Source organism: Aegilops tauschii, chromosome 7 (genome assembly GCF_002575655.3).
Source record: "Aegilops tauschii subsp. strangulata cultivar AL8/78 chromosome 7, Aet v6.0, whole genome shotgun sequence".
Classification (NCBI taxonomy): domain Eukaryota; kingdom Viridiplantae; phylum Streptophyta; class Magnoliopsida; order Poales; family Poaceae; genus Aegilops; species Aegilops tauschii.
In genome coordinates, this window is record NC_053041.3 from 164,234,350 (window position 1) to 164,260,944 (window position 26,595).

At 45.6% G+C, this 26,595-nt stretch overlaps 2 protein-coding genes across 3 annotated transcripts; one reads left to right on the forward strand and one right to left on the reverse strand.

Moving 5' to 3' along the window:
* Nucleotides 1-13,719: 13,719 nt before the first annotated feature.
* Nucleotides 13,720-17,323, forward strand: LOC109773258 (E2F transcription factor-like E2FE). Of its 2 annotated transcripts, none has more exons than XM_020331954.3 (10): nucleotides 13,720-14,002; nucleotides 14,097-14,217; nucleotides 14,320-14,397; nucleotides 14,591-14,653; nucleotides 14,756-14,885; nucleotides 14,976-15,046; nucleotides 15,138-15,210; nucleotides 15,317-15,378; nucleotides 15,460-15,862; nucleotides 17,051-17,323. In XM_020331954.3, exons 1-10 carry the CDS (start codon nucleotides 13,839-13,841, stop codon nucleotides 17,128-17,130), a joined length of 1,245 nt encoding a protein of 414 aa, XP_020187543.1. In that variant the 5' UTR covers nucleotides 13,720-13,838; the 3' UTR covers nucleotides 17,131-17,323. The 2 variants fall into 2 exon arrangements, with proteins under 2 accessions (XP_020187543.1, XP_020187544.1); XM_020331955.3 differs by having other exon boundaries at nucleotides 14,979-15,046.
* Nucleotides 17,324-17,924: 601 nt separating this feature from the next.
* Nucleotides 17,925-19,376, reverse strand: LOC109773257 (uncharacterized). Its single transcript, XM_020331953.3, has 3 exons — nucleotides 19,115-19,376; nucleotides 18,935-19,023; nucleotides 17,925-18,254 (listed from the first exon to the last, which is right to left on the reverse strand). The coding sequence occupies exons 1-3, from the start codon at nucleotides 19,139-19,141 to the stop codon at nucleotides 18,107-18,109; spliced, it is 264 nt and encodes an 87-aa protein (XP_020187542.1). The 5' UTR covers nucleotides 19,142-19,376; the 3' UTR covers nucleotides 17,925-18,106.
* Nucleotides 19,377-26,595: the final 7,219 nt, after the last annotated feature.

The following is a 26,595-nucleotide window of genomic DNA, read 5'->3' on the forward strand; positions in this document are numbered from 1 at the left end:
CTTTATCCAAGACAGCAATGAGCTGGAGGATGGTAACTACGAACTCTGTAGCCTTCTCTTTTTACTGCCCATAATGAGTTGTTAGACAACAATGTCTGAATCTTTTTCATTTGCAGTGGTTCCCAAAGCAGTTTTCTCAAGATTACCTCGCAAAGTACATGATTGGTGGACATGCAATGAAAATTAAAGTATTTCATCAAGACTATAATGAGCATCGAGAAGTCCTAATGATGACAATGAAGGATGGGCTATCACAAGGGGATGACCTAGAGTCGTGCGCACATTAGGCAAGGAGGAGGGCACAATATGGGCATTCCGCTTCACCTTCTCCAGCAACCATGTTTTTCGTCACTCTCTCTACAGTCTTTAGTACAACTGTGGTTCATCATTCTTTTACTTGGTGCTTTTATAGTTCTTCAGTATATGTACATGTGCATCGAATTATGCATTTTCCCTTGAACCTATATTTGTAATAAACATGGTTCCATATGGAATAAGTGATTATCTACTTTCAAATTCAAAATCTACGAATTTTAAATCCAGGGATTAAATTAGGGATAAATTATGCTCTGCAGGCCAATACATTGCACATAGTTTGTGAAAACAAAACGTCTGTGATAAATGTCAAGATCAGACACATTTCTCAGATCCACTACATGTGCGATGAATCTCTACAACACACATGATCAGCCAAGAAAAAATGTGTGAGATTAACAACAACAACAGCGCACACGGTTCCTTCTTATTAAATGTCTGCGAAAGTCACCTCATCACACACGCTTGGCAATTATGGACTGTTTATGATGTCGTGTGCATCGTAAACGTTTGCTCATAGAAGAACACATGCGATAGGACTTCATTCGACACGGGTACTATGGATAAATCGTGTGGGATGTATTCAAGCTGCGCATACAGTTTTATAAGGACAACTGTATGCACTCTTAAATCAAACCGCACACAGTCGGAGAAAAGTAATGTGTGTGATTGTCTCCTTATAATACACATTTTATAATCGTGAACTGTTTGTGATGGGGCGCGCATCGTAAACGTTGCACCACAAATACCAACTGCGATGGTAATGCGAGCGCAAACGAGTAGTAAGGATGGAGCGTTTGGGATATTTGACATATCACAAACAGTTGTCTGAAGACTCGCGTTTGGGATAGATGCCGGCATCGCATACACTTAGTTCTTCAAACGTATGAATTAATACTCCTTATCCCCGACGGTTTTTGGGTTGTGTGGGAAGAACCCCCCCCCCCCTATCGCACACACAGGCAAGGCGACTGTTTAAAATGCCATCATGGAAAGGGGTTAAAAACCGTTTGTATAGCAGCTCGTTGTACCAGTGACGCCACTCTAGCTTAGAAATAATAGGTTGCACATCAATCGGCTATAACGACATACAATAAGTCCTCGTCCCAGTTACCAATGATGAGATCAATTAGTTGGTTAACCAATCTCAACAATGTATGCCCTCTCAGGGTTAGAAATTTTCCTAGTATAACATAGAGGAACCCAAACATCCTCCCATATATCTATTTACTTCTTTGTCCAACTCACCATATAACTTCCCCTTTCAAAGTTTGTAGTCCACCTAGTATGCTCTGTCATGTGAAAGAAGCACCACTTTTCATTGTCACCTTCAGAATTTTAACATTTGGATAATATTTTCTCCTCAAAACTCTTGCATATAGACTATATGGTTCTAAAATTAATCTCTAAATGTGTGTTAGCCAACATTGCTTTATTGAAAGATCTAAGAAACCCCATATCTCCTCAATTTTTCTAGCACACAGAGCTTCCACCAACAATTTTAGTGCGTCTTCCAATTGTTGACATCATCACACCATGATGATGCGTGAAATTGCATCTGTGGTCCCTTTATTTTTGATAATCTTAAATCAAACATATGTTGACAAAGCTTGAGTAACGACTTCTAGCAAGACTTGCTTTCCCCCAGATGGGAGGTTTCTCTCCATCCATCCATCCATCCATTAATACAGCTATACACTCTATCGACAGGATATTGAAAGCATGCATTTTTTTCACTCGAACTGATAATGGCAATCCTATGGATTTATCGAACGAAGGCTTGCACCGATATATTGAGAATCATGCAAACTTCCTCTCTTATGTCCACATTTGTACTGGTACTAAAATTAATATTGTGGTTTGACTAACTAACAAGCTTCCCCCTAAGCTTTACAATAATCATTGAAAGATCTATTTGAACAATTTGCATTTTGAGCAATGACACTCATATGTATAAGCGAGTGATTCACAAAGAAAATTTGGGAAACCAAAAGGGCCTCCTTCATACCTTCACACCTTCAAGCTCACCCCGAGTCTCCGCATCCGATAACAAAGCAAAAAGTCCCTCTTTAACCAATAGAAATAAATATAGGCTTAAAGGATCCCCTTGTCAGAGCCCACGAGAGGGGTGAACTAACCAGTTTGATAGGAATTGAAACAGACTGATATCGAATATAAGTCACACATGCCATAACCAACTGAAACTCGTCGCTAATCAAGTACTTTTCTAGCATAATGCCTCTAAGGAAGCACCATTCAACTCTATCATATGCTTGCATATCCAACTTTACCACATAGGGCCCATGTTTACTAGTCTTTCTCTTCATCGCCTTGCGTGGACAATGAGAACATTGTCAATTATCAAATGGTCCAGCACATGGAACTTTGTGCCTCTCAAGTGGCCTCCTAAAAGATGCCTTTCAACCTGTTTGCCAACATTTTACTCATCACCTCTTGTATGCAACCATAACAATGGCAATTATCAAATGGTTCAGTACAGAGGCAATTTGTGCATATCAAATTACCTCTGCGAGGATGCATTTTATAGTGTTTGCTAGAGTATTACTTATCACCTTACAAATGACCATGCAAAGGTCGATAGGCCGAAACTGTGTTATTTTGTCTGGGGCATCTACCATTGGGGATTAGCATAATAATTTTATCCTTCAAATAGTAGTATCGGCTGCATTTAGAACTTTAGAACCAAGGTTTTTCAAATCCCCAATTACAAAGAGTGACTTTTTAGCTCCTCAATGACAAACGACACCAGCAACATCTCATTCATTGTCGTCGAAACACACACATTCACTCTATTCGGAATGTCATCAGTAAACGGGTTAGGAAAATTCTGGGTAATAAGTGGCGCCAAACTTTCATTACCTTTCACTAGTAGACCCTTGTCATCCACCAACGATTTTATCAAAGTCCTGTTCTTCTGAGCTGTGGTGAAGTGATGAAAGAAATTTGTGGTCCTGCCTTCATGACGTAGCCAATGTGCATGCCCACACCACAACCTAATGATCTCCTCTTGTTCAAATGAATTCTTTGACACTATCAATACTTCCTCCAATTTCTCTAGAACCTTATCACTCATCGCCCATTTTCCCATGTTATGGCTCCTTGTTTAAACCATTGATCATATTTCTTGGACCTTTGAGTACCTTACAATCCCACAACTGAAGCTTGCCATGCACACTTTCTAAAGTTCTTTGCAGCGAGATAGTGTCGCCTTTCCCATGACCCCCCCTCACTAGTTCTTCCACGAGGCCTCTTATAAGTGAGCCTCAAAATGTAATAACGTAGTCGTCTCATGCCACACCTTACATTTGAAATGCTCCATATCCACCACAACTCACATATGATCTGATTTAGTAATACCCTCATTTCTTAGCGCACCAAATGGAAACAATGCATCCCGTTCTACATTATCGATAGCTCTGTCAAGTTTCTTCCTTATATTCCCTTCTCTCCATTGAACCTATCCCCTATACAGTCCATGCCCCCCTAAAAACACCCATGGGATATTGAGCATCACACAAATATCTGATGGGTCGTTCCAAGTTCTTTCCTAGACTCCCAGATGGGCTCACCATAGACAACCGTAAGCCACCATTTATCCATTTCCTCCACAATCACATTTATATGTTGATTCGTCGCACTTAACTCCGTGATTTTCACATGGTTCTGTTGGGGATCGTAGCAGAATTTAAAAAATTTCCTACGCATCACCAAGATCCGTCTATGGAGTATACTAGCAACGAGGGGAAAGGAGTGCATCTACATACCCTTGTAGATCGCGGGCGGAAGCGTTCCAATGAACGGGGTTGATGGAGTCGTACTCGCCGTGATCCAAATCACCGATGACCGAGTGCCGAACGGATGGCACCTCCGCGTTCAACACACGTACGGAGCAGTGACGTCTCCTCCATCTTGATCCAGCAAGGGGGGAGGAGAGGTTGATGGGGATCCAGCAGCACGACGGCGTGGTGGTGGAAGTAGCGGGGATCTCGACAGGGCTTCGCCAAGCTTCTGCGAGAGGGAGAGGTGTTGCAGGGGGAGAGGGAGGCGCCAGGGGCTGTGGTGCTGCTGCCCTCCCTCCCCCCCACTATATATAGGCCCCTGGGGGGAGGGGCGCCGGCCCTGGAACCCATCTATAAGGGGGGGCGGCGGCCAGGGGGGAAACTCCCCCCCCCCAAGTCAAGTGGGGCGCCCCCCACCCCTAGGGTTTCCAACCCTAGGCGCAGGGGGAGGCCCAAGGGGGGCGCCCCAGCCCACTAAGGGCTGGTTCCCTTCCCACTTCAGCCCATGGGGCCCTCCGGGACAGGTGGCCCCACCCGGTGGACCCCCGGGACCCTTCCGGTGGTCCCGGTACAATACCGATAACCCCCGAAACTTTCCCGGTGGCCGAAACTTGACTTCCTATATATAATTCTTCACCTCCGGACCATTCCGGAACTCCTTGTGACGTCCGGGATCTCATCCGGGACTCCGAACAACTTTCGGGTTTCCGCATACTCATATCTCTACAACCCTAGCATCACCGAACCTTAAGTGTGTAGACCCTACGGGTTCGGGAGACATGCAGACATGACCGAGACGCCTCTCCGGTCAATAACCAACAGCGGGATCTGGATACCCATGTTGGCTCCCACATGTTCCACGATGATCTCATCAGATGAACCACGATGTCGAGGATTCAATCAATCCCGTATACAATTCCCTTTGTCAATCGGTATGTTACTTGCCCGAGATTCGATCGTCGGTATCCCAATACCTTGTTCAATCTCGTTACCGGCAAGTCTCTTTACTCGTACCGTAATGCATGATCCCGTGGCTAACTCCTTAGTCACATTGAGCTCATTATGATGATGCATTACCGAGTGGGCCCAGAGATACCTCTCCGTCATACGGAGTGACAAATCCTAGTCTCGATCCGTGTCAACCCAACAGACACTTTCAGAGATACTCGTAGTGTACCTTTATAGTCACCCAGTTACGTTGTGACGTTGGGTACACCCAAAGCACTCCTACGGCATCCAGGAGTTACACGATCTCATGGTCTAAGGAAAAGATACTTGACATTGGAAAAGCTCTAGCAAACGAACTACACGATCTTTTATGCTATGCTTAGGATTGGGTCTTGTCCATCACATCATTCTCCTAATGATGTGATCCCGTTATCAATGACATCCAATGTCCATAGTCAGGAAACCATGACTATTTGTTGATCAACGAGCTAGTCAACTAGAGGCTTACTAGGGACACGTTATGGTCTATGTATTCACACATGCATTACGATTTCCGGATAACACAATTATAGCATGAACAATAGACAATTATCATGAACAAAGAAATACAATAATAACCATTTATTATTGCCTCTAGGGCATATCTCCAACAGTCTCCCACTTGCACTAGAGTCAATAATCTAGTTACATTGTGATGAATCGAACACCCATAGCGTTCTGGTGTTGATCATGTTTTGCTCTAGGGAGAGGTTTAGTCAACGGATCTGCTACATTCAGGTCCGTATGTACTTTACAAATATCTATGTCTCCATTTTGAACACTTTCACGAATGGAGTTGAAGCGACGCTTGATATGCCTGGTCTTCCTGTGAAACCTGGGCTCCTTCGCAAGGGCAATAGCTCCAGTGTTGTCACAGAAGAGAGTCATCGGGCCCGACGCATTGGGAATCACCCCTAGGTCGGTAATGAACTCCTTTATCCAGACTGCTTCCTGTGCTGCCTCTGAGGCCGCCATGTACTCCGCTTCACATGTAGATCCCGCCACGACGCTTTGCTTGCAACTGCACCAGCTTACTGCTCCTCCATTCAAAATATACACGTATCCGGTTTGTGACTTCGAGTCATCCAGATCTGTGTCGAAGCTAGCGTCGACGTAACCCTTTACGACGAGCTCTTCGTCACCTCCATAAACGAGAAACATATCCTTAGTCCTCTTCAGGTACTTCAGGATATTCTTGACCGCTGTCCAGTGTTCCATGCCGGGATTACTTTGGTACCTTCCTACCAAACTTACGGCAAGGTTTACATCAGGTCTGGTACACAGCATGGCATACATAATAGACCCTATGGCCGAGGCATAGGGGATGACACTCATCTTTTCTCTATCTTCTGTCGTGGTCGGGCATTGAGCCGTGCTCAATTGCACACCTTGCAATACAGGCAAGAACCCCTTCTTGGACTGATCCATATTGAACTTCTTCAATATCTTGTCAAGGCACGTACTCTGTGAAAGACCAATGAGGCGTCTTGATCTATCTCTATAGATCTTGATGCCTAATATATAAGCAGCTTCTCCAAGGTCCTTCATTGAAAAACACTTATTCAAGTAGGCCTTTATACTTTCCAAGAATTCTATATCATTTCCCATCAATGGTATGTCATCCACATATAATAAGAGAAATGCTACAGAGCTCCCACTCACTTTCTTGTAAACACAGGCTTCTCCATAAGTCTGTGTAAACCCAAACGCTTTGATCATCTCATCAAAACGAATGTTCCAACTCCGAGATGCTTGCACCAGTCCATAGATGGAGCGCTAGAGCTTGCATACCTTGTTAGCATTCTTAGGATCGACAAAACCTTCCGGCTGCATCATATACAATTCTTCCTTAAGAAAACCGTTAAGGAATGCCGTTTTGACGTCCATTTGCCATATCTCATAATCATAGAATGCGGCAATTGCTAACATGATTCAGACGGACTTCAGCTTCGCTACGGGTGAGAAAGTCTCATCGTAGTCAACCCCTTGAACTTGTCAATAACCCTTAGCGACAAGTCGAGCCTTATAGATGGTCACATTACCATCCGCGTCTGTCTTCTTCTTAAAGATCCATTTATTTTCTATGGCTCGCCGATCATCGGGCAAGTCAGTCAAAGTCCATACTTCGTTTTCATACATGGATCCTATCTCGGATTTCATGGCTTCTAGCCATTTGTCGGAATCCGGGCCCGCCATCGCTTCTTCATAGTTCGAAGGTTCACCGTTGTCTAACAACATGATTTCCAGGATAGGATTGCCGTACCACTCTGGTGCGGCACGTGTCCTTGTGGACCTACGAAGTTCAGCAGTAACTTGATCCGAAGCTTCATGATCATCATCATTAACTTCCTCCCCAGTCGCTGTAGGCACCACAGGAACATCTTCCCGCGCTGCGCTACTTTCCGGTTCGGAAGGGGCGACTATCACCTCATCAAGTTCCACTTTCCTCCCACTTAATTCTTTCGAGAGAAACTCTTTCTCCAGAAAGGACCCGTTCTTGGCAACAAAGATCTTGCCTTCGGATCTGAGGTAGAAGGTATACCCAATGGTTTCCTTAGGGTATCCTATGAAGACGCATTTTTCCGACTTGGGTTCGAGCTTTTCAGGTTGAAGTTTCTTGACATAAGCATCGCATCCCCAAATTTTTAGAAACGACAACTTAGGTTTCTTCCCAAACCATAATTCATACGGTGTCGTCTCAACGGATTTCGATGGAGCCCTATTTAAAGTGAATGCGACAGTCTCTAAAGCATAGCCCCAAAATGAGAGTGGTAGATCGGTAAGAGACATCATAGATCGCACCATATCCAATAGAGTGCGATTACGACGTTCGGACACACCGTTTCGCTGAGGTGTTCCAGGCGGCGTGAGTTGTGAAACGATTCCACATTTCTTTAAGTGCGTACCAAATTCGTGACTTAAATATTCTCCACCATGATCTGATCGTAACAATTTTATTTTCCTGTCACGTTGATTCTCAACCTCACTCTGAAATTCCTTGAACTTTTCAAAGGTTTCAGACTTGTGTTTCATTAGGTAGACATACCCATATCTACTTAAATCATCAGTGAGAGTGAGAACATAACGATAGCCTCCGCGAGCCTCGACACTCATTGGACCGCACACATCGGTATGTATGATTTCCAATAAGTTGGTTGCTCGCTCCATTGTTCCGGAGAACGGAGTCTTGGTCATCTTACCCATGAGGCATGGTTCGCACGTGTCAAATGATTCGTAATCAAGAGACTCCAAAAGTCCATCTGCATGGAGCTTCTTCACACGCTTGACACCAATGTGACCAAGGCGGCAGTGCCACAAGTATGTGGGACTATCGTTATCAACTTTACATCTTTTGGTATTCACACTATGAATATGTGTAACATCACGTTCGAGATTCATCAAGAATAAACCATTGACTAGCGGGGCATGACCATAAAACATACCTCTCATATAAATAGAACAACCATTATTCTCGGATTTAAATGAGTAGCCATCTCGAATTAAACGAGATCCAGATACAATGTTCATGCTCAAAGCTGGCACTAAATAACAATTATTGAGGTTTAAAACTAATCCCGTAGGTAAATGCAGAGGTAGCGTGCCGACGGCGATCACATCGACCTTGGAACCATTCCCGACGCGCATCGTCACCTCGTCCTTTGCCAGTCTCCGCTTATTCCGCAGTTCCTGTTTTGAGTTACAAATATGAGCAACCGCACCGGTATCAAATACCCAGGAGCTACTACGAGTACTGGTAAGGTACACATCAATTACATGTATATCACATATACCTTTGGTGTTGCCGGCCTTCTTGTCCGCTAAGTATTTGGGGCAGTTCCGCTTCCAGTGACCACTTCCCTTGCAATAAAAGCACTCAGTCTCAGGCTTGGGTCCATTCTTGGACTTCTTCCCGGCAACTGGCTTACCGGGCGCGGCAACTCCCTTGCCGTCCTTCTTGAAGTTCTTCTTACCCTTGCCTTTCTTGAACTTAGTGGTTTTATTCACCATCAACACTTGATGTTCCTTTCTGATCTCCACCTCCGCTGATTTCAGCATTGAATATACCTCAGGAATGGTCTTTTCCATCCCCTGCATATTGAAGTTCATCACAAAGCTCTTGTAGCTCGGTGGAAGCGACTGAAGGATTCTGTCAATGACCGCGTCATCTGGGAGATAACTCCTAGTTGAGACAAGCGGTTGTGTAACCCAGACATTCTGAGTATGTGCTCACTAACAGAACTATTTTCCTCCATTTTATAGCTGAAGAACTTGTCGGAGACTTCATATCTCTCGACCCGGGCATGAGCTTGGAAAACCATTTTCAGCTCTTCGAACATCTCATATGCTCCATGCTTCTCAAAACGCTTTTGGAGCCCCGGTTCTAAGCTGTAAAGCATGCCGCACTGAACGAGGGAGTAATCATCAGCACGTGATTGCCAAGCGTTCATAACGTCTTGGTTCTCTGGGATTGGTGCTTCACCTAGCGGTGCTTCTAGGACATAATCTTTCTTGGCAGCTATGAGGATGATCCTCAGGTTCCGGACCCAGTCCGTATAGTTACTGCCATCTAGGAACGCGTTGAAGTTGAGGACAACGTGGGCCATTTGATCTACAAGACATATTGTAAAGATTTTAGACTAAGTTCATGATAATTAAGTTCATCTAATCAAATTACTCAATGAACTCCCACTCAGATAGACATCCCTCTAGTCATCTAAGTGAAACATGATCCGAGTTAACTAGGCCGTGTCCGATCATCACGTGAGACGGACTAGTCAAGATCGGTGAACATCTCCATGTTGATCGTATCTTCTATACGACTCATGCTCGACCTTTCGGTCTTCCATGTTCCGAGGCCATGTCTGTACATGCTAGGCTCGTCAAGTCAACCTAAGTGTATTGCGTGTGTTGCGAGGCCATGTCTGTACATGCTAGGCTCGTCAACACCCGTTGTATGCGAACGTTAGAATCTATCACACCCGATCATTACGTGGTGCTTCGAAACAACGAACCTTCGCAACGGTGCATAGTTAGGGGGAACACTTTCTTGAAATTATTATAAGGGGTCATCTTACTTACTACCGTCGTTCTAAGCAAATAAGATGCAAAACATGATAAACATCACATGCAATCAAATAGTGACATGATATGGCCAATATCATTTTGCTCCTTTGATCTCCATCTTCGGGGCTCCATGATCATCTTCGTCACCGGCATGACACCATGATCTCCATCATCGTGTCTTCATGAAGTTGTCACGCCAACGATTACTTCTACTTCTATGGCTAACTCGTTTAGCAATAAAGTAAAGTAATTTACATGGCGTTTATGCAATGACACGCAGGTCATACAAAAATAAAGACAACTCCTATGGCTCCTGCCGGTTGTCATACTCATCGACATGCAAGTCGTGATTCCTATTACAAGAATATGATCAATCTCATACATCACATATATCATTCATCACATCTTCTGGCCATATCACATCACATAGCACATGCTGCAAAAACAAGTTAGACGTCCTCTAATTGTTGTTGCAAGTTTTTACGTGGCTTGTATAGGTTTCTAGCAAGAACGTTTCTTACCTACGTAAAACCACAACGTGATATGCCAATTTCTATTTACCCTTCATAAGGACCCTTTTCATCGAATCCGTTCCGACTAAAGTGGGAGAGACAGACACCCGCTAGCCACCTTATGCAATTAGTGCATGTCAGTCGGTGGAACCTGTCTCACGTAAGCGTACGTGTAAGGTCGGTCCGGGCCGCTTCATCCCACAATACCGCCGAAACAAGATAAGACTAGTAGTGGCAAGAAAAATTGACAACATCTACGCCCACAACTGCTTTGTGTTCTACTCGTGCATAGTAACTACGCATAGGCCTGGCTCATGATGCCACTGTTGGGGATCGTAGCAGAATTTAAAAAATTTCCTACGCATCACCAAGATCCATCTATGGAGTATACTAGCAACGAGGGGAAAGGAGTGCATCTACATACCCTTGTAGATCGCGAGCGGAAGCGTTCCAATGAACGGGGTTGATGGAGTCGTACTCGCCGTGATCCAAATCACCGATGACCGAGTGCCGAACGGACGGCACCTCCGCGTTCAACACACGTACGGAGCAGCGACGTCTCCTCCTTCTTGATCCAACAAGGGGGAAGGAGAGGTTGATGGAGATCCAGCAGCACGACGGCGTGGTGGTGGAAGTAGCGGGGATCTCGGCAGGGCTTCGCCAAGCTTCTGCGAGAGGGAGAGGTGTTGCAGGGGGAGAGGGAGGTGCCAGGGGCTGTGGTGCTGCTGCCCTCCCTCCCCCCACTATATATAGGCCCCTGGGGGGAGGGGCGCCGGCCCTGGAACCCATCTACAAGGGGGGGCGGCGGCCAGGGGGGGGGGAAACTTCCCCCCCAAGTCAAGTGGGGCGCCCCCCACCCCTAGGGTTTCCAACCCTAGGCGCAGGGGGAGGCCCAAGGGGGGCGCCCCAGCCCACTAAGGGCTGGTTCCCTTCCCACTTCAGCCCATGGGGCCCTCCGGGACAGGTGGCCCCACCCGATGGACCCCCGGGACCCTTCCGGTGGTCCCGGTACAATACCGATAACCCCCGAAACTTTCCCGGTGGCCGAAACTTGACTTCCTATATATAATTCTTCACCTCCGGACCATTCCGGAACTCCTCGTGACGTCCGGGATCTCATCCGGGACTCCGAACAACTTTCGGGTTTCCGTATACTCATATCTCTACAACCCTAGCGTCACCGAACCTTAAGTGTGTAGACCCTACGGGTTCGGGAGACATGCAGACATGACCGAGACGTCTCTCCTGTCAATAACCAACAGCGGGATCTGGATACCCATGTTGGCTCCCACATGTTCCACGATGATCTCATCGGATGAACCACGATGTCGAGGATTCAATCAATCCCGTATACAATTCCCTTTGTCAATCGGTATGTTACTTGCCCGAGATTCGATCGTCGGTATCCCAATACCTTGTTAAATCTCGTTACCGGCAAGTCTGTTTACTCGTACCGTAATGCATGATCCCGTGGTTAACTCCTTAGTCACATTGAGCTCATTATGATGATGCATTACCGAGTGGGCCCAGAGATACCTCTCCGTCATACGGAGTGACAAATCCTAGTCTCGATCCGTGTCAACCCAAAAGACACTTTCAGAGATACCCGTAGTGTACCTTTATAGTCACCCAGTTACGTTGTGACGTTGGGTACACCCAAAGCACTCCTACGGCATCCGGGAGTTACACGATCTCATGGTCCAAGGAAAAGATACTTGACATTGGAAAAGCTCTAGCAAACGAACTACACGATCTTTTATGCTATGCTTAGGATTGGGTCTTGTCCATCACATCATTCTCCTAATGATGTGATCCCGTTATCAATGACATCCAATGTCCATAGTCAGGAAACCATGACTATTTGTTGATCAACGAGCTAGTCAACTAGAGGCTTACTAGGGACACGTTGTGGTCTATGTATTCACACATGCATTACGATTTCCGGATAACACAATTATAGCATGAACAATAGACAATTATCATGAACAAAGAAATACAATAATAACCATTTATTATTGCCTCTAGGGCATATTTCCAACAGGTTCTCCCACATTAACAACACACCCCCACTCCTCCCAACACTCTCATCAAAGAGCATGTGATGAAACCCCAAACGTTGGGAAAAAACCATCTTATATTTCAACGGACACGTCTCAGACATGAAAGAAGCACTCAATTTTGTTTGCTTCTGAACCTCTAGATGCGCATTAACTGCCCAAGCCGAACCGAGCTCGCGACAGTTCCATTCTAATGTTTTAATTACTCGTGATAATCCCTCACTTTCGAGGTAGCCGCCGTTTACGACACCATCTATCATATTCTATAGAAACAAATAGTGCGCATTCTCTCTCCGCAAAAAGAAAAACAGTACACATTCTCTAAAAGAACCAATAACCTCTGTAATAGGACATTTTATAATCATTAAAGTAGCTACTCGTTGGAGAAATGGATCTATATATTTTAGTTTTAAATACATTCATTTTTATCCATTTTTGCAATAAGTAGTTTCAAACGAGGAAGTATATATTTTTAGGGTGTTTTCTATTTCTACCTTTCTTTATTCCTGTAGCCAGTAGCCTCTGACTCCAAAATCCACCTGATCCTAGCCCTAAGACTACCTACAGTGGAGTAACATAGGTAGTAACATCACACATATCTAGGTTAAATAGATGATGTGGCATGCAATAAATGAAGAAAGAGATGAAAGTGGTAACATAGCTAGTTACTACTAGTATGAGTAACATCACACATATCAAGGCAAGATGTGTTTATAGCCTAATAAATGAAGTGCTCCGTGTTACCACACATATGTTACTCCCTACTATAAAGATAGTAACATAGACATGTTACTAGCGTATGTTAGACATGTTACTACCATTGTGGCTAATCTAACCACCGCTAGGCCACGACACCCAAAACCAGACCGACCGCGCCGCGCAGGAGCGGGAGACGGGACGGGAGGCGGCGCGGAAGGGGCCAAAAGTTTGAAAACGCGCCGCCGCCGCGGGCGCCAAAACGCAATCATTCCAACGTCCTCGCCGCCCTCCCCTCCCCTCCCCTCCTCCACCTTTCCAAAACCCAACCCGCAGATCCCATCACCAATAAACAAGACCACAAAATTCCCCCCTCCCCACCCTTTCCACCTCGACATCCACCGGCGATGGACCCCGCCGCCACGCAGCCACCGCCGCCCCCTCCTCCTCCTTACCTGCCCCCGCGCCTGGTCATCGACGGCGCCGGAGGCGGCTCGGGCGCCGCCGCGAGGGCCTGCCGGCACCACGCCTACAGCCGCAAGCAGAAGTCCCTCGGCCTCCTCTGCTCCAAGTAGGGGGGATATCTCCTCGCTCTCCCGTTTCCGCAACACGCGCTGTGCATTTCGCCGGTTTTTGACCTAGCTAGGCTCTGTCGGGCTTTGCAGCTTCGTGGCGCTGTACGACCGGGACGACGTGGAGACGGTGGGGCTGGACGACGCCGCCAGGCGGCTCGGCGTCGAGAGGCGCCGGATCTACGACATCGTCAATGTGCTCGAGAGCGTCGGGGTGAGCCCTGATAAAAAAGAAACCTTTTTTTGCCCTTGGCATGCGATTTTACCGATGCGCGGTTTCGTTTATGTTCCCTGACATTCGTTGAGCATCACGCAGATTCTCGTGAGGAGGGCCAAGAATCGGTACACATGGATCGGCTTCGAGGGCGTCCCTGCCGCGCTCAAGGAACTCAAGGTTTGGATCCGCCTATTCTGATCTATACCAATTCTACACGGTCTAATGATTGTTCTTAATTAGCTGTTCAATTCTCTTCTTTTTAATTATCGAAAATGGCAAGTCTTTTGCCTTGTTTCAGATAAAAAGACTGTTTACATTGAAATACCAAAATGATTAATGGCTTCCTATTTTGTTCTTCCCGTTTGTTCAGGAGAGGACATTGAGAGAGATGTCTGGATTAGCTCCGCCACCGGAGGAACCATCTGCTGCCAATGTTAGATTTCTTCACTTTGTTTTACTTAGCCCTTTTAGTTGTGATGCAAATCAGCGATTGTTGCTGATAAAAGAAGTGACTTTTCTTATGGTGGTTGTGAAGGTGTCGGACGATGAAGACGACGATGATAAATTGGGTGATGCAGACGGGGACGCTGACAGTGAGAAGCTTAGCCAGTCAATAGACAATGCTTCTGATAAGCCGGACACACCCATGTGCCCGCGTAGATCTGGTATGACTGATCAATCACTTTCTCATTGGTTTGCTGTGCCTAGTGACCATCATGTTATGTGCTGAATTAGTGTTTCTGGTGCCACATTAGTAGATCATAGGAAGGAGAAGTCGCTTGGGCTGCTCACTCAGAATTTCGTCAAGCTCTTCCTCACCATGGAGGTGAACCAACTGAGAATTCCACTGCATTTTTATTTCATTAAGGCGGCTTGTCCTTCGTGGTTAATTGCAATGTGATTCACTACTGGCACAGGTTGAGACAGTCTCACTTGATGAGGCTGCAAGGCTGCTCCTTGGAGAGAGACATGCCGAGAGCAATATGAGAAGTCAGTACCTGCATTTCTTATATTTTATGGGATCCATTGCTTAGTCGTTGCAACAGATTTTTCTATTCAACTGGAACTCATTACAATTCTGATGTTGATAATACAGCTAAGGTTCGTCGACTGTATGACATTGCCAATGTGCTATCTTCTTTGAACCTCATTGAGAAGGTAGTATCTTGACCACATGCCATTTCAAATTGTGGAAGTGATCATTTTTCTTAGCATGGTTGGTTTTGTGGTTTGTTTCAGACACAGCAGGTGGACTCCAGAAAACCTGCATTCCGGTGGCTCGGTCAGGCAAAGCGAAAGGAAGGTGCCACTGTCACGGTTGCTTTACCGCCAGCCAGGAAGATTATGTCTAGCAAGAGGGCATTTGGTACCGACATCACCAACATTGACAATAAGAGGGGCAAGTTAGTCTTGGAAACAGAGAACAAACCCAAACTCATGCAGGGTGGCAGCAGCATGTTGAAAACTTTCGAGAGTCAGCTCGGCCAAGGGAAGAGTAGTGGCTTTGTTTATGGGCCCTTCCACCCTGCTGGTGCAAGGAAACATGAAGTTGATGATCAGACAGTGAGGGAGAATGAGACGAAGAACATTCAAGACTGGGAGAATCTCGCTGTTTCATTCCGTCCACAGTACCAAAATCATGGTAAGCTAAACATTCCCCCCGCATGTTTATTTTTTACAGTTAAGATTTAGGATTTAGAAAACTAAACTGGATGGAATTTTGTTTTGAGATGCCAGTTTTGGTATCTACCCTTCTCTTTGCACTGGATGCATTGAAGTGCTTGTCTGACCCTTTATTAGTTACTACTCCCTCCGTCCCAAAATGTAAGATGTTTTTTGACACTACCATGGTATCAAAAAACGTCTTACATTTCGGGACGGAGGGAGTAGTAATTTACATGTCTAGTACTGGCCACTTCACATCCAAACTGATATGCATGATCAAGAAGAAACTGGAGCTCAGGAATTCAGGACAAAATGAATTTTATACGGTTTCATTAATTTTAGAAGTTTAGTCCCTTTACTTTGAGTAGCCATTTTAGCGGTTGTTTGTACACCTGTTTGTATTTATTCATTGACTGAAACACGTATGTAAACACATTCCACGATAGCTGACATTAATAGCATTTGGTCTTTTGGCAACCAAATTCAACATGAGTAGTCACCAGTGGAAGTAGATAGAGAAATCATCTTGGAGGTCGCTGGCCGGGCTGTGCTCACCTGAGTAGATTAGAGCGGCAGGGGTGGGATCAGTGGTAAGGGAGAGGGATAGGTGGGGAGGAAGGAGAAGAGAGGGGAATTAAGATGTGTGGCTGACAGGTGGGACTAGGGCTAGTCTTTGCCACACCAACCCGACAGATGGGTCCCACCCATCAGATTCGCTGTCAAAATGCGCTAAGCCTCAGATCAGCGCAATTTGTTACCGACCGGCCTCAAAAGTGGTGTTTTTTGAATTTTTCTCAATGGTGGTGGTAATTAGCCTCAAATGTGGAGTTTTTTTTTAATTTAGTATACTTAGTTTAGGGGATCTCTAGCAGATCCCCTAAATTTAATCCCCCAAACCTTCTCTTTATCCCAAAAGGCAATTCTTTTTAGGGTTGAACTTTCACAACTATACCAGAAATCCAATTTCTGAATCTAGTGATCTAGTTTTAATAACTGCCATCAGCTCTCTGGTCTTTGACAAGTGGTTGTATAGTTTCTCATGATGTTATTTCCAGTTTTAACTAATACAGTAACTTTTAACTATGCCATTTTTGCTGTTTGTGTCAAATATATGGTTTACCCTGTTGATAAACTTACACAGTTCCCCTACATTTTGTGAATGCAGCGCTGAATGATCTTTTTGGCCATTATGTTGAAGCATGGAAATCATGGTACTTGGATCTTACACGGGAATCAACCTCATGAAGGATGGTTTAGTTTAGGCAGGTCTGTTGTAAATCAGTTCTTGTAGGCAGATCAACTCATCTGCTGAGGACTCTAGAAAGGATTCGACCTGTACAAGATGTCATAAACACAAAGGCTCATTTCGCCTTTGCTCGATGTATTTACTCAATGCAAAAAAGAAACAGAATAATGATACACTGGACTGTCCATTTTATTTTGGCAAGTGTGCTTTTTTTTTTGTCTACATCATGAGTTCTACTTGGTTCATCTTCAGTCTTGTTACATCTGTTGTCTCCAGCAAAGTGTTACTTTGCAGCTGTATAAGAGAGGAGATGGCTGGGACAACAGCTGAGGCTAGCATATTAGAGCCACCTGGTTTGATTTATAATTTCTGCTCTTTTCAGTCAGCTTTGATGAGTTAATTTGTTTCACCATCACCTGGATATTAAAACCTTGACAGGCTATGCTAGTCAAATTCAACAGAATAAGCTAGAAAGATGTTGATCACTGATGTAAAATGCATCTGAGTACTACAACAAGACCTGGGCTGTTAGATAAATGTGGTATCAGGATTGACTTATAAGAGTCATTTTCCATACCTACAAATACCACAGCACATCCATGCTCACAAAATTCACAAATTCCAAAGGAGTTGTGTCCAAGCTACTGTTAAGACAGGAACACACTTCAAAATACCAGCAATAGCAATATCCAAATGTCTGCAGTAATCGCCGAGCTACCACTGAGGTCTCCACAACCACAACACAGCAACTAAACGGAAGCATGGAATATCCACAATCTCAATGAAACAGATATTTTGAAGCCATCAACCATCACATATATAGCAAGCCATCAAACATCACATGGTTCTTTCAATAAGAGGTACTTTATGATATCCTCTGAATTATGGACGCGACAACATTACTGAATGCTTGAAATAGGTTTGCACTTGACCACAACAGTTGCTAATAGCGAGTCACAGAGAGACTAAAGTGCTTCATTTCGGGCTGGTGAAGAACTTGTTGATTCCTGGCATGATCTCGGGGGTCTTGTCCTGCACATAGGCTCTGAGACCGTGCTCGGCGTAGCGCCTGCCCTCCTCATGGTTCTCAAGCACTCCTGCTGCCCTCCCCATCTTGTTGACCCTGCAGATGAAATCATTTCAGTACATTGTTACTAAGAAGTATAGGTTTTTTCAGGCTCTCCTCTAACAAGATTAAGATGAGCTGCCACAAATTTATTAAAATAATCATCAATGCAGATAAGGTTTGTTAAGATCGTCTCCCGATCATGCAAGTGCACTAAACAATTGCGAGTACAAAAAGTAGATCATGTACTAGTACAATATTTCATTATCCATTAGAACCCACAGGATAACACACATGACTTCCTGTCTGTACGAGCTATGATTGGTACAATATCATACTCAGAATAGAAAATTATACTGCAAAATCCCGCATAATTTCACCAACAATCCACGCGCACAAGCAAGATATCTCCCCCAAAAGGCCAAATGGTTCTCTTCTCACCCTTCGTGGACCGATTCTCCCACCCAAATGAAACCAAGACCACAACTTTTTTTTCACCTGACAAAACATGGATATCGACCGTAGCAGCGAAGTCAACACTCAACACCCAGCGGCCAGGCACCACGAACAGGCCAAAATCCAGCGGATCTACTCTTATCTAGTCCACTAATAAGTGGTACAACGCCAAGCCATGTAATAATCAAACAAGCGAAGGAGGGGGGCCGATTCGTTTCACTCAATCAAGAAATAAACTGCCAAGGGTAGGAGGGGGTACTGACAGCAATCGAGATCTTTACCTGACTTCTGGGTTGCCGGTGATGTTGCGGAGGAGGCTGAAGGCGCAGATGCCGATGGCCACGCCCGTCGCCGCGAACAGCGGGTACACCTGCGCGGCCGCGAGACAGGATAATAAGCGAACGGAAGAAGAGCGAGTGAGGGGGTGGGGTGGATGGCCCGGATCTGGGCGTGGAGCTCACCTCGGGCCTGACCCACTTGCTGGCCATCGGAGTCGCGGGGAGGACGCTGCGCCGGCGGCGGAGGGGGAGAGTGAGTGAGAGAGACGAAAGTGGAGAGGCGACGGCGGTTGCGGGTGAGAGGGAGTGGGCGGAGTGCGTGAGCCGGCTTTATTGTGCGGGTGTGGTTGCTCAGTCGCTGGGACTTGCTTGGCTGAAATGACGGGCCTGCCCTCGCGTTTCCACCTGGTTTTCTGCCAGTAGCACCCGGCTTTCGTAGAGCCAAGTGGATATGATCGCATACGTGCAGGTGAGTGTTTTTTAAGGAAAAAGATTACTCTCTTAGGCCAATTAGCTTACGAAAAGTAGTTGAGTAGATAGATGGATATACTCGGCCGTACTGGCGAATATTTTGGTCGGAGCACGAGAGCTGATTAATCGTTTGGACTCACTTGATTGTGTAGTGTGGGGGAAGAACTATGGGAGATTAAGTGAAGCCAAGTTAAGAAGTACCGTGCGAGTCACCTTACCAATTACTAGCAAATGGATCTGTGTGCTGCAACGGAAGAAACAAATCCTAACACAACATTCATGTTTTGCTCTAGAGCAAATCTCAACCACATACTATAGCTAGCACACGTTTCTTAGCGAGCACGCAAAGCAAAATTACCGTAAAACGTTCGGGGTAAAGAAAAAATATGCAAAGCAAATGGGTGACAAACATTGATTGCCGAGTTGCCAATTCTTGGTTCACATTCATGGATGGCAGATGACACGGATTATGGTGCGCATGGCCGACGACAACAATAGGGCGATGGACAATGTTTAGGAGGTTGGCGGAATCTAAATGAGTAGATGCATGTGACTAATTGGAAAACTTCTTACATATCGCAATGTAGGCTTGCAATGGTTGAAATAGACTGAATGATGAAATTTGTCCTCCACGGCGCATGGTTCGAGGTCTTTTTCTTTAAAAGGATTTTCCTCCTCGATGCGGAAATTGTGAGGGTCCGACCAGGGAAAGGGAAAGCTCTAATGTGTCGGGGGTGACGAGAAAGTACGATGACAACATAAGCCGTGGTGATATATTGTTGGTATGTTAAACTAAATCTTGCATCAGTTTCAATTGGACACAACTGGTAGGAGAAGATTCGATCTTTGATTTTGTGTTGTATGCAAGAAAATATTCGAACAATGAACAAATATGAAGAATATATCCCGTGTCCGTGGAATTAGTTAGTTTGTGCAGCATACGTACGTGAGGTTCCACGGTGGTTCGCGTCCATATTTCCTTTTCTAAACTGCTAAAGAGAGAGTTCAACCAATGTAATGTATAAGTAAAAATAAAACTGTGAGTTGGCACATGAATACACGTGTAGCCTAGCTGGTTGTTGAGGTCACTATATTACTTGAGCTTGTGAGTTCATGTTTCAAAGGAAGCAACCTTTTTTTTGTTGATTGTTATATGCAAGCCCTCATTTTTTCATCCCTTGCAGGTGGACCGCATATTTAGTTACAAGAAAAGCAGAGTTTTTTCAAAAATGTGTGATGAATCATTTTCCTGTCACTTAAAAGTGGATTGTGGGTTAATTATAGAAAAGGCAGAGGTTTCTATAAAAATGCATGATGGACGGACATAAGCTATCCTCCCTTTATTAGTAGGTATAGATTATTTTTTGCGAAAAAGCATCAAAAACTATATTATAAAACTTCATTAGAAGTATAAAGCACCCCAAACATAATGAAAATTACATCAAGTTCCCCAAACCATCGAACGACCATCATCGCTGCCAGAACGAGCAGCCGACACGCCATTATCGCCACTCCCCTACCAAAATGTATTCATGTGCTAACTTAAAATGCAATTACAGTTCTCCTAGCTGAATGAGCAGCCGACTTGCCCTGTTGGTGACAATTGGGAAGTCTTCGTGCACGTTCTCCTAAGGACCATCATCCTGGAGCCACAATCGTCGTCATATTCAAAGTGCCTGACACTAGATCTTGTCGCCGCACACGTACGACAAGATACCCTAGTCTCATCACCACAAGGGGACCACATGAATTTATGTTGGAGCTCTATCGAGCCCGTTCATATGGACGAACTCGACGAGGGTCAGAGCCCAGAAGACGAACTCGAAGAAGAAGCATCACCATCCGTCCGGAGGCCGCCCCTGCGACTTTAGAAATTTGCGAACACTTGATATAAATGATAAGTAAACGTGGACGCATGCTGCCACTACAAAATCTTTTTTGCGCTATAAAAAATTCTACTTATCAATGCTGGAGTTGGTGGTGGGTTTACATGTAGGGCCAACAATACAAATAAACAAATGCACTTTTATATCCATATGAGACCAGCAACCTTCCAAAAGATAGAAATAAAAAAATACACTTTTACTCATATGTCAAATGTCAGACCTAGTAAAAAAACACTACCAATTTAATGTGAGAACACTACTCTAATTTATCTCTCGACATGCCAAAAGGGAAAAAGCGGTCTCACATATCATATCCCTAAATGCCCCCTTCCTCACATGCAATTACTGTTATCATTAGACAACCACCCCAACAATGCATTCATATTTATCATTCAAAAACAATGCATGCATATATCTTCAAAAATAAATTATGCTAGCCTCACAAAAATTGAAATAAAATAATAATTACAAACCACATTACTCATAAACAATACATCTAAATTATAATCCATTTTCATGATTGTGTCTCTTGTGATGGGAACTTCAAAACTATATCCCATATAGACACATTCCGATGATATTTTCTGAAAAAGCAATTTACCGTGTCAAAAAGATAGCTCGCAATATGAACATGCTTCTCTCACAAAACTGATAAGTTGGCGCTTTTGATAATCATTTTGCATTTAATCACTGCACGTATTGACTCTAGAGACTTGATTCTGACCACCATACTAATCTTAATGTTACCGATGTTCGGCATAGTCTTCCACTCCTCTCAGCACTCGAACTCTTCTTGTTCTGATCTTCGACATCTTGGGTGCCTGCGAGCCCTAGGATCAAGGTAAATACAAGAGAGAAAATTGTTGCACAATGCTTCCTCTCTACTAGTAAGTTGTTGGGCCCAATAGTGTAAGGGTTTGTAGCAAATATCAATTTCCTTAAGTGTTCTCAAGGTTTATTGAACCAAGATGAGCTAAGCGAAAACAATCAATGGTCAGTTGATACGTCTCCGTCGTATCTATAATTTTTGATTGCTTCATGCCAATATTATACAACTTTCACATATTTTTGGCACCTTTTTATATGATTTATTGGACTAACCTATTGATCCAGTGCCCAGTGCCAGTTCCTGTTTTCTGCATGTTTTTTATATCGCAGAGTATCCATATCAAACGAAGTCCAAATACAATAAAATTTCACGGAGAATTATTTTGGAATATATGTGATTTTTGGGAGTTGGAATCACCGCAAACGGAGGCCCACACAGCCCACAAGACACGAGGGCGCGCCAGAGGCCCCTGGCGCGTGGTGGCGGGTTGTGCCCTACTCGAACGTCGGTTGGAGCTATACTTCGGACGCAAGGAAGCTTATATCCGGAAAAAAACCGTGTTAAAATCTCAGCACAATCGGAGTTACGGATCTCCCGGAATATAAGAAACGGTTTTCGGCCAAATCAGGAGAACGTGAAACAGAAGAGAACAAATAGGGAGATCCAATCTCGGAGGAGCTCCCGCCCCTCCGCCACCATGGAGACCATGGACCAGAGGGGGAACTCTCCTCCCATCTAGGGGGGAGGCCAAGGAAGAAGAAGGAGGGGGCTCTCCCCCCTCTCTCTCGGTGGCGCCGGAGTGCCGCCGGGGCAACGATAGGGACGGCGATCTACATCAACAATCTTGCTACCGTCAACACCAACTCTCTCCCCCTCTATGCAGCGGTGTAACACCTCTCCCCCCCGCTGTAATCTCTACTTAAACATGATGCTCAACTCCATATATTATTTCCCAATGATCTATGGCTATCCTATGATGTTTGAGTAGATCCATTTTGTCCTGTGGGTTAATCGTGATCTTGGTTGGTATGATTGTATATTTTATTTATGGTGCTGTCCTACGGTGCCCTCCGTTCTCGTGCAAACGTGAGAGGCCCCCGCTGTAGGGTGTTGCAATATGTTCATGGTTCGCTTATGGTGGGTTGCGAGAGTGACAGAAGCTTAAACCCGAGTAAGTGGGGTATGACGTATGGGAGTAAAGAGGACTTGATACTTAATTCTATGGTTGGGTTTCACGACCTTAATGATCTTTAGTAGTTGCGAATGCTTGCTAGGGGTCCAATAATTGTTGGGGAACGCAGTATTTCAAATTTTTACCTACGATCACGCAAGATCTATCTAGGAGATGCATAGCAACGAGCGGGGAGAGTGTGTCCACGTACCCTCGTAGACCGAAAGCGGAAGCATTTAGTAACGCAGTTGATGTAGTCGAACATCTTCACGATCCAACCGATCCAAATACCAAACGCACGGCACCTCCGCGATCTGCACACGTTCAGCTCGGTGACGTCCCTCGAACTCTTGATCCAGTTGAGGCCGAGGGAGAGTTTCGTCAGCACGACGACGTGGTGACGGTGATGATGAAGTTACCGGCGCAGGGCTTCGCATAAGCACTACGACGATATGACCGAGGTGTGTAACTGTGGAGGGGGGCACCGCACACGGCTAAGACAAATCTTGGAGTGCCTTTGGGGTGCCCCCTGCCCACGTATATAAAGGAGGGAGGAGGAGGAGGCCGGCCTAGGAGGGGCGCGCCTATAGGGGGAGTCCAACTAGGATTCCCAATCCTAGTTGGAGTCTCCTTCCTTTTCCAAGAGGGGAGAGAGGGAAGGAGTAGGAGAGGGAGAAGGAAAGAGAGGGGTGAGGGAGTCCTGGACTAAGGGGTCCTCGAGCGTCCGGCCTGTTATCCATGGGCCGGACTGGTGGGCTGTGAAGACATGAAGGCCGAAGACTCTACCCGTGTCCGGATTGGATTCTCCTTAGCGTGGAAGGCAAGCTTGGCGACCAACTATGAAGATTCCTTCTTATGTAACCAACTCTATGTAACCTTAGATCCCTCCGATGTCTATATAAACCGGAGGGCGTAGTCCGGATAGCAGACATTCATTACCATAGTCATACATGATAGACTTCTAGGGTTTAGCCATTATGATCTCGTGGTAGATCAACTCTTGTAACACTCATATTCATCAAGATCAATCAAGCAGGAAGTAGGGTATTACCTCCATAGAGAGGGCCCGGACCTGGGTAAACATCGTGTCCCCCGTCTCCTGTTACCATCGATCCTAGACGCACAGTTCGGGACCCCCTACCCGAGATCCGCCGGTTTTGACACCGACATTGGTGCTTTCATTGAGAGTTCCACTGTGACGTCGACGAAAGGTTCGATGGCTCGCCTTGTCCTTAAAGACAACATCACCTCCGGAGGAGTCCTGGCCCCAGGCCAAACCCTCCGGCTGGGCGGCTTGATCGCCCGTTCGGCCGTTGAGCCGACGATGACCTCTCGGGCCATCGAAAACCCACTTCGTATCAACTCCGAACACTCCAAGCAGATGGATCCGGCAGAGTTTTCGTCTTTGAACGAACTCCTAGATCGCGCCGCTGCTCTAGGAATCACCACAGATTACGATCGGATTGGGCTTAAAATCGATCAAGGATAAATCAAAACTCCACTGGTCACCCACCAGATAGCGGTAGTCGAGGAGCAGGACGGCGAGTCTTCTTCTATATCGAAGATTGACTGTGTCCGGATCGCCGATCAAGAAGAGCCGGATACCTACCAGCGAAAGGATGCGACCAGCCCTCCGAACATAGAATCGGATGGCAGTCCTAAGCAGTCAGAAGATATTCCGAAGCCTGGACTGTTGAGTCTGGAAGGCCTTCAGACTCCGGACAATCGGTCCAGTCAGGACGCGGATTTAATCCCACCCACCCACCCGGACATAGACGCCCTCATGAGCTTAAAACAACAGTCTCAGGAAACGGTTCACCACTTTTGGGCCAGATTCCTCCTTGTCAAAAACAAGATAAACGATTGCCGCGACGAGGACGCGATATCAGTGTTCCGCAACAATTGCGCGGACGAAGGAATCCTCAACGCCATCAATCGTCGCCGCATACTGAAGTTCGCTAACTTAGCAACCATCGTACAGAAGTACACCGCGATAGAAAGCGCCTGGAAAACTCAAGCAGCTTGCTGGGAACCGTCGGACCCAACTCGTCTCCTCCTACAGGCGAAGAGGGCGCACCCCCGCGGCACGCCCAGTCCAACAGTCAAGAAACATAAATCCATTACGCGGCACGATACCGTGCTGGAGGGATGGCTCGATGGCCCATGCAAAATACACACGACGCCAGATACCGTGGCAACCCACAGCCTTAGAGCTTGTTGGATACTCCGGCAGGTAGCCAAGAGCGGCGAGCAATGTTGAGGATATCGCTTATCGTTATCGTCTCGGTTAGCTAGGTATTAGAGATTAATCGGAAATCGACCGATTAATCGATTTTATCGGTCGACTATTAATCGGATATTTGTTTGCAAATCTCAGGTTCCCAACACTAAAATACGCTATATTCAACACCAAAACAATATTTGACAGAAGTGTTACCTTGATTTCTAGCCTTTGAATCCTCATATAATGACAAACAAAATAAGACAATAGTACATATTGCATAACAAGGTCCACAAAACATAAATGAACATAATTTTTGCAAACATAGTGTTATGAATAGGTCTGATTTATCGGTAGATTCCCAATAAATCGCTTGTTAGAACGATAAATCGGTCCAGAAGATAAACGGCAAAGATAAGGCATAATCTTATCGGTCACCCCGCGATTAGCGATAAATCGGAAGATTAATCGGTGAATCGGAAGATTTCTTGAACAGTGGCAGCGAGGACATCCTCATCAAGGACGCCCCAGAACAGCACCCTCCAGAAAACGACGACACAAGAGTATTGACGGTCTTCGAGACATTCGCTTCAAACAACAAGCGCAAAAGAGCACTTCGTGACCTCGCCGAAGTCTGCCAAATCGCTGCAATAAACCCTTGGAATGACACGGCTATAACATTCAATGCCGGCGACGAACTGAGAAACAGGACAGCCCGAGTGCCAGCCGCATTAGTCCTTAGTCCCATCGTGGATGGATTTCGACTTACTAAGGTCCTCATGGACGGCGGCAGCGGACTAAACCTCATTTATGAGGACACACTCCACAAAATGGAAATACACAGGAGCCGCATCAAGCAAAGTAGCACAACCTTCCGAGGAATCATTCCCAGTCGGGAGGCGCGGTGCGCGGGCAAAATCACACTCGACGTGGTATTCGGCACGCCGGAGAACTATCGGTCCGAAGAAATCACTTTCCAGGTGGCCCCTTTCAGGAGCGGATACCACGCCCTGTTGGGACGGGATGCCTTTACACGCTTCCAAGCTATACCTCATTACGGGTATATGAAGCTCAAAATGCCCGGAC

What these genes read in the sequence shown, in the direction of transcription:
- LOC109773258 (XM_020331954.3), top strand. Translation starts at nt 13,839, where the DNA reads ATGGACCCCGCCGCCACGCAGCCACCGCCGCCCCCTCCTCCTCCTTAC. An exon ending in AGGAACCATCTGCTGCCAAT is followed by an intron (nt 14,654 to 14,755) that starts GTTAGATTTCTT and finishes GTGGTTGTGAAG; the next exon opens with GTGTCGGACGATGAAGACGA. An exon ending in CTTTGAACCTCATTGAGAAG is followed by an intron (nt 15,379 to 15,459) that starts GTAGTATCTTGA and finishes GGTTTGTTTCAG; the next exon opens with ACACAGCAGGTGGACTCCAG.
- LOC109773257 (XM_020331953.3), bottom strand. Translation starts at nt 19,141, where the DNA reads ATGGCCAGCAAGTGGGTCAGGCCCGAG. An exon ending in GCAAGTGGGTCAGGCCCGAG is followed by an intron (nt 19,024 to 19,114) that starts GTGAGCTCCACG and finishes GCGGCCGCGCAG; the next exon opens with GTGTACCCGCTGTTCGCGGC. An exon ending in ACCGGCAACCCAGAAGTCAG is followed by an intron (nt 18,255 to 18,934) that starts GTAAAGATCTCG and finishes TTTCATCTGCAG; the next exon opens with GGTCAACAAGATGGGGAGGG.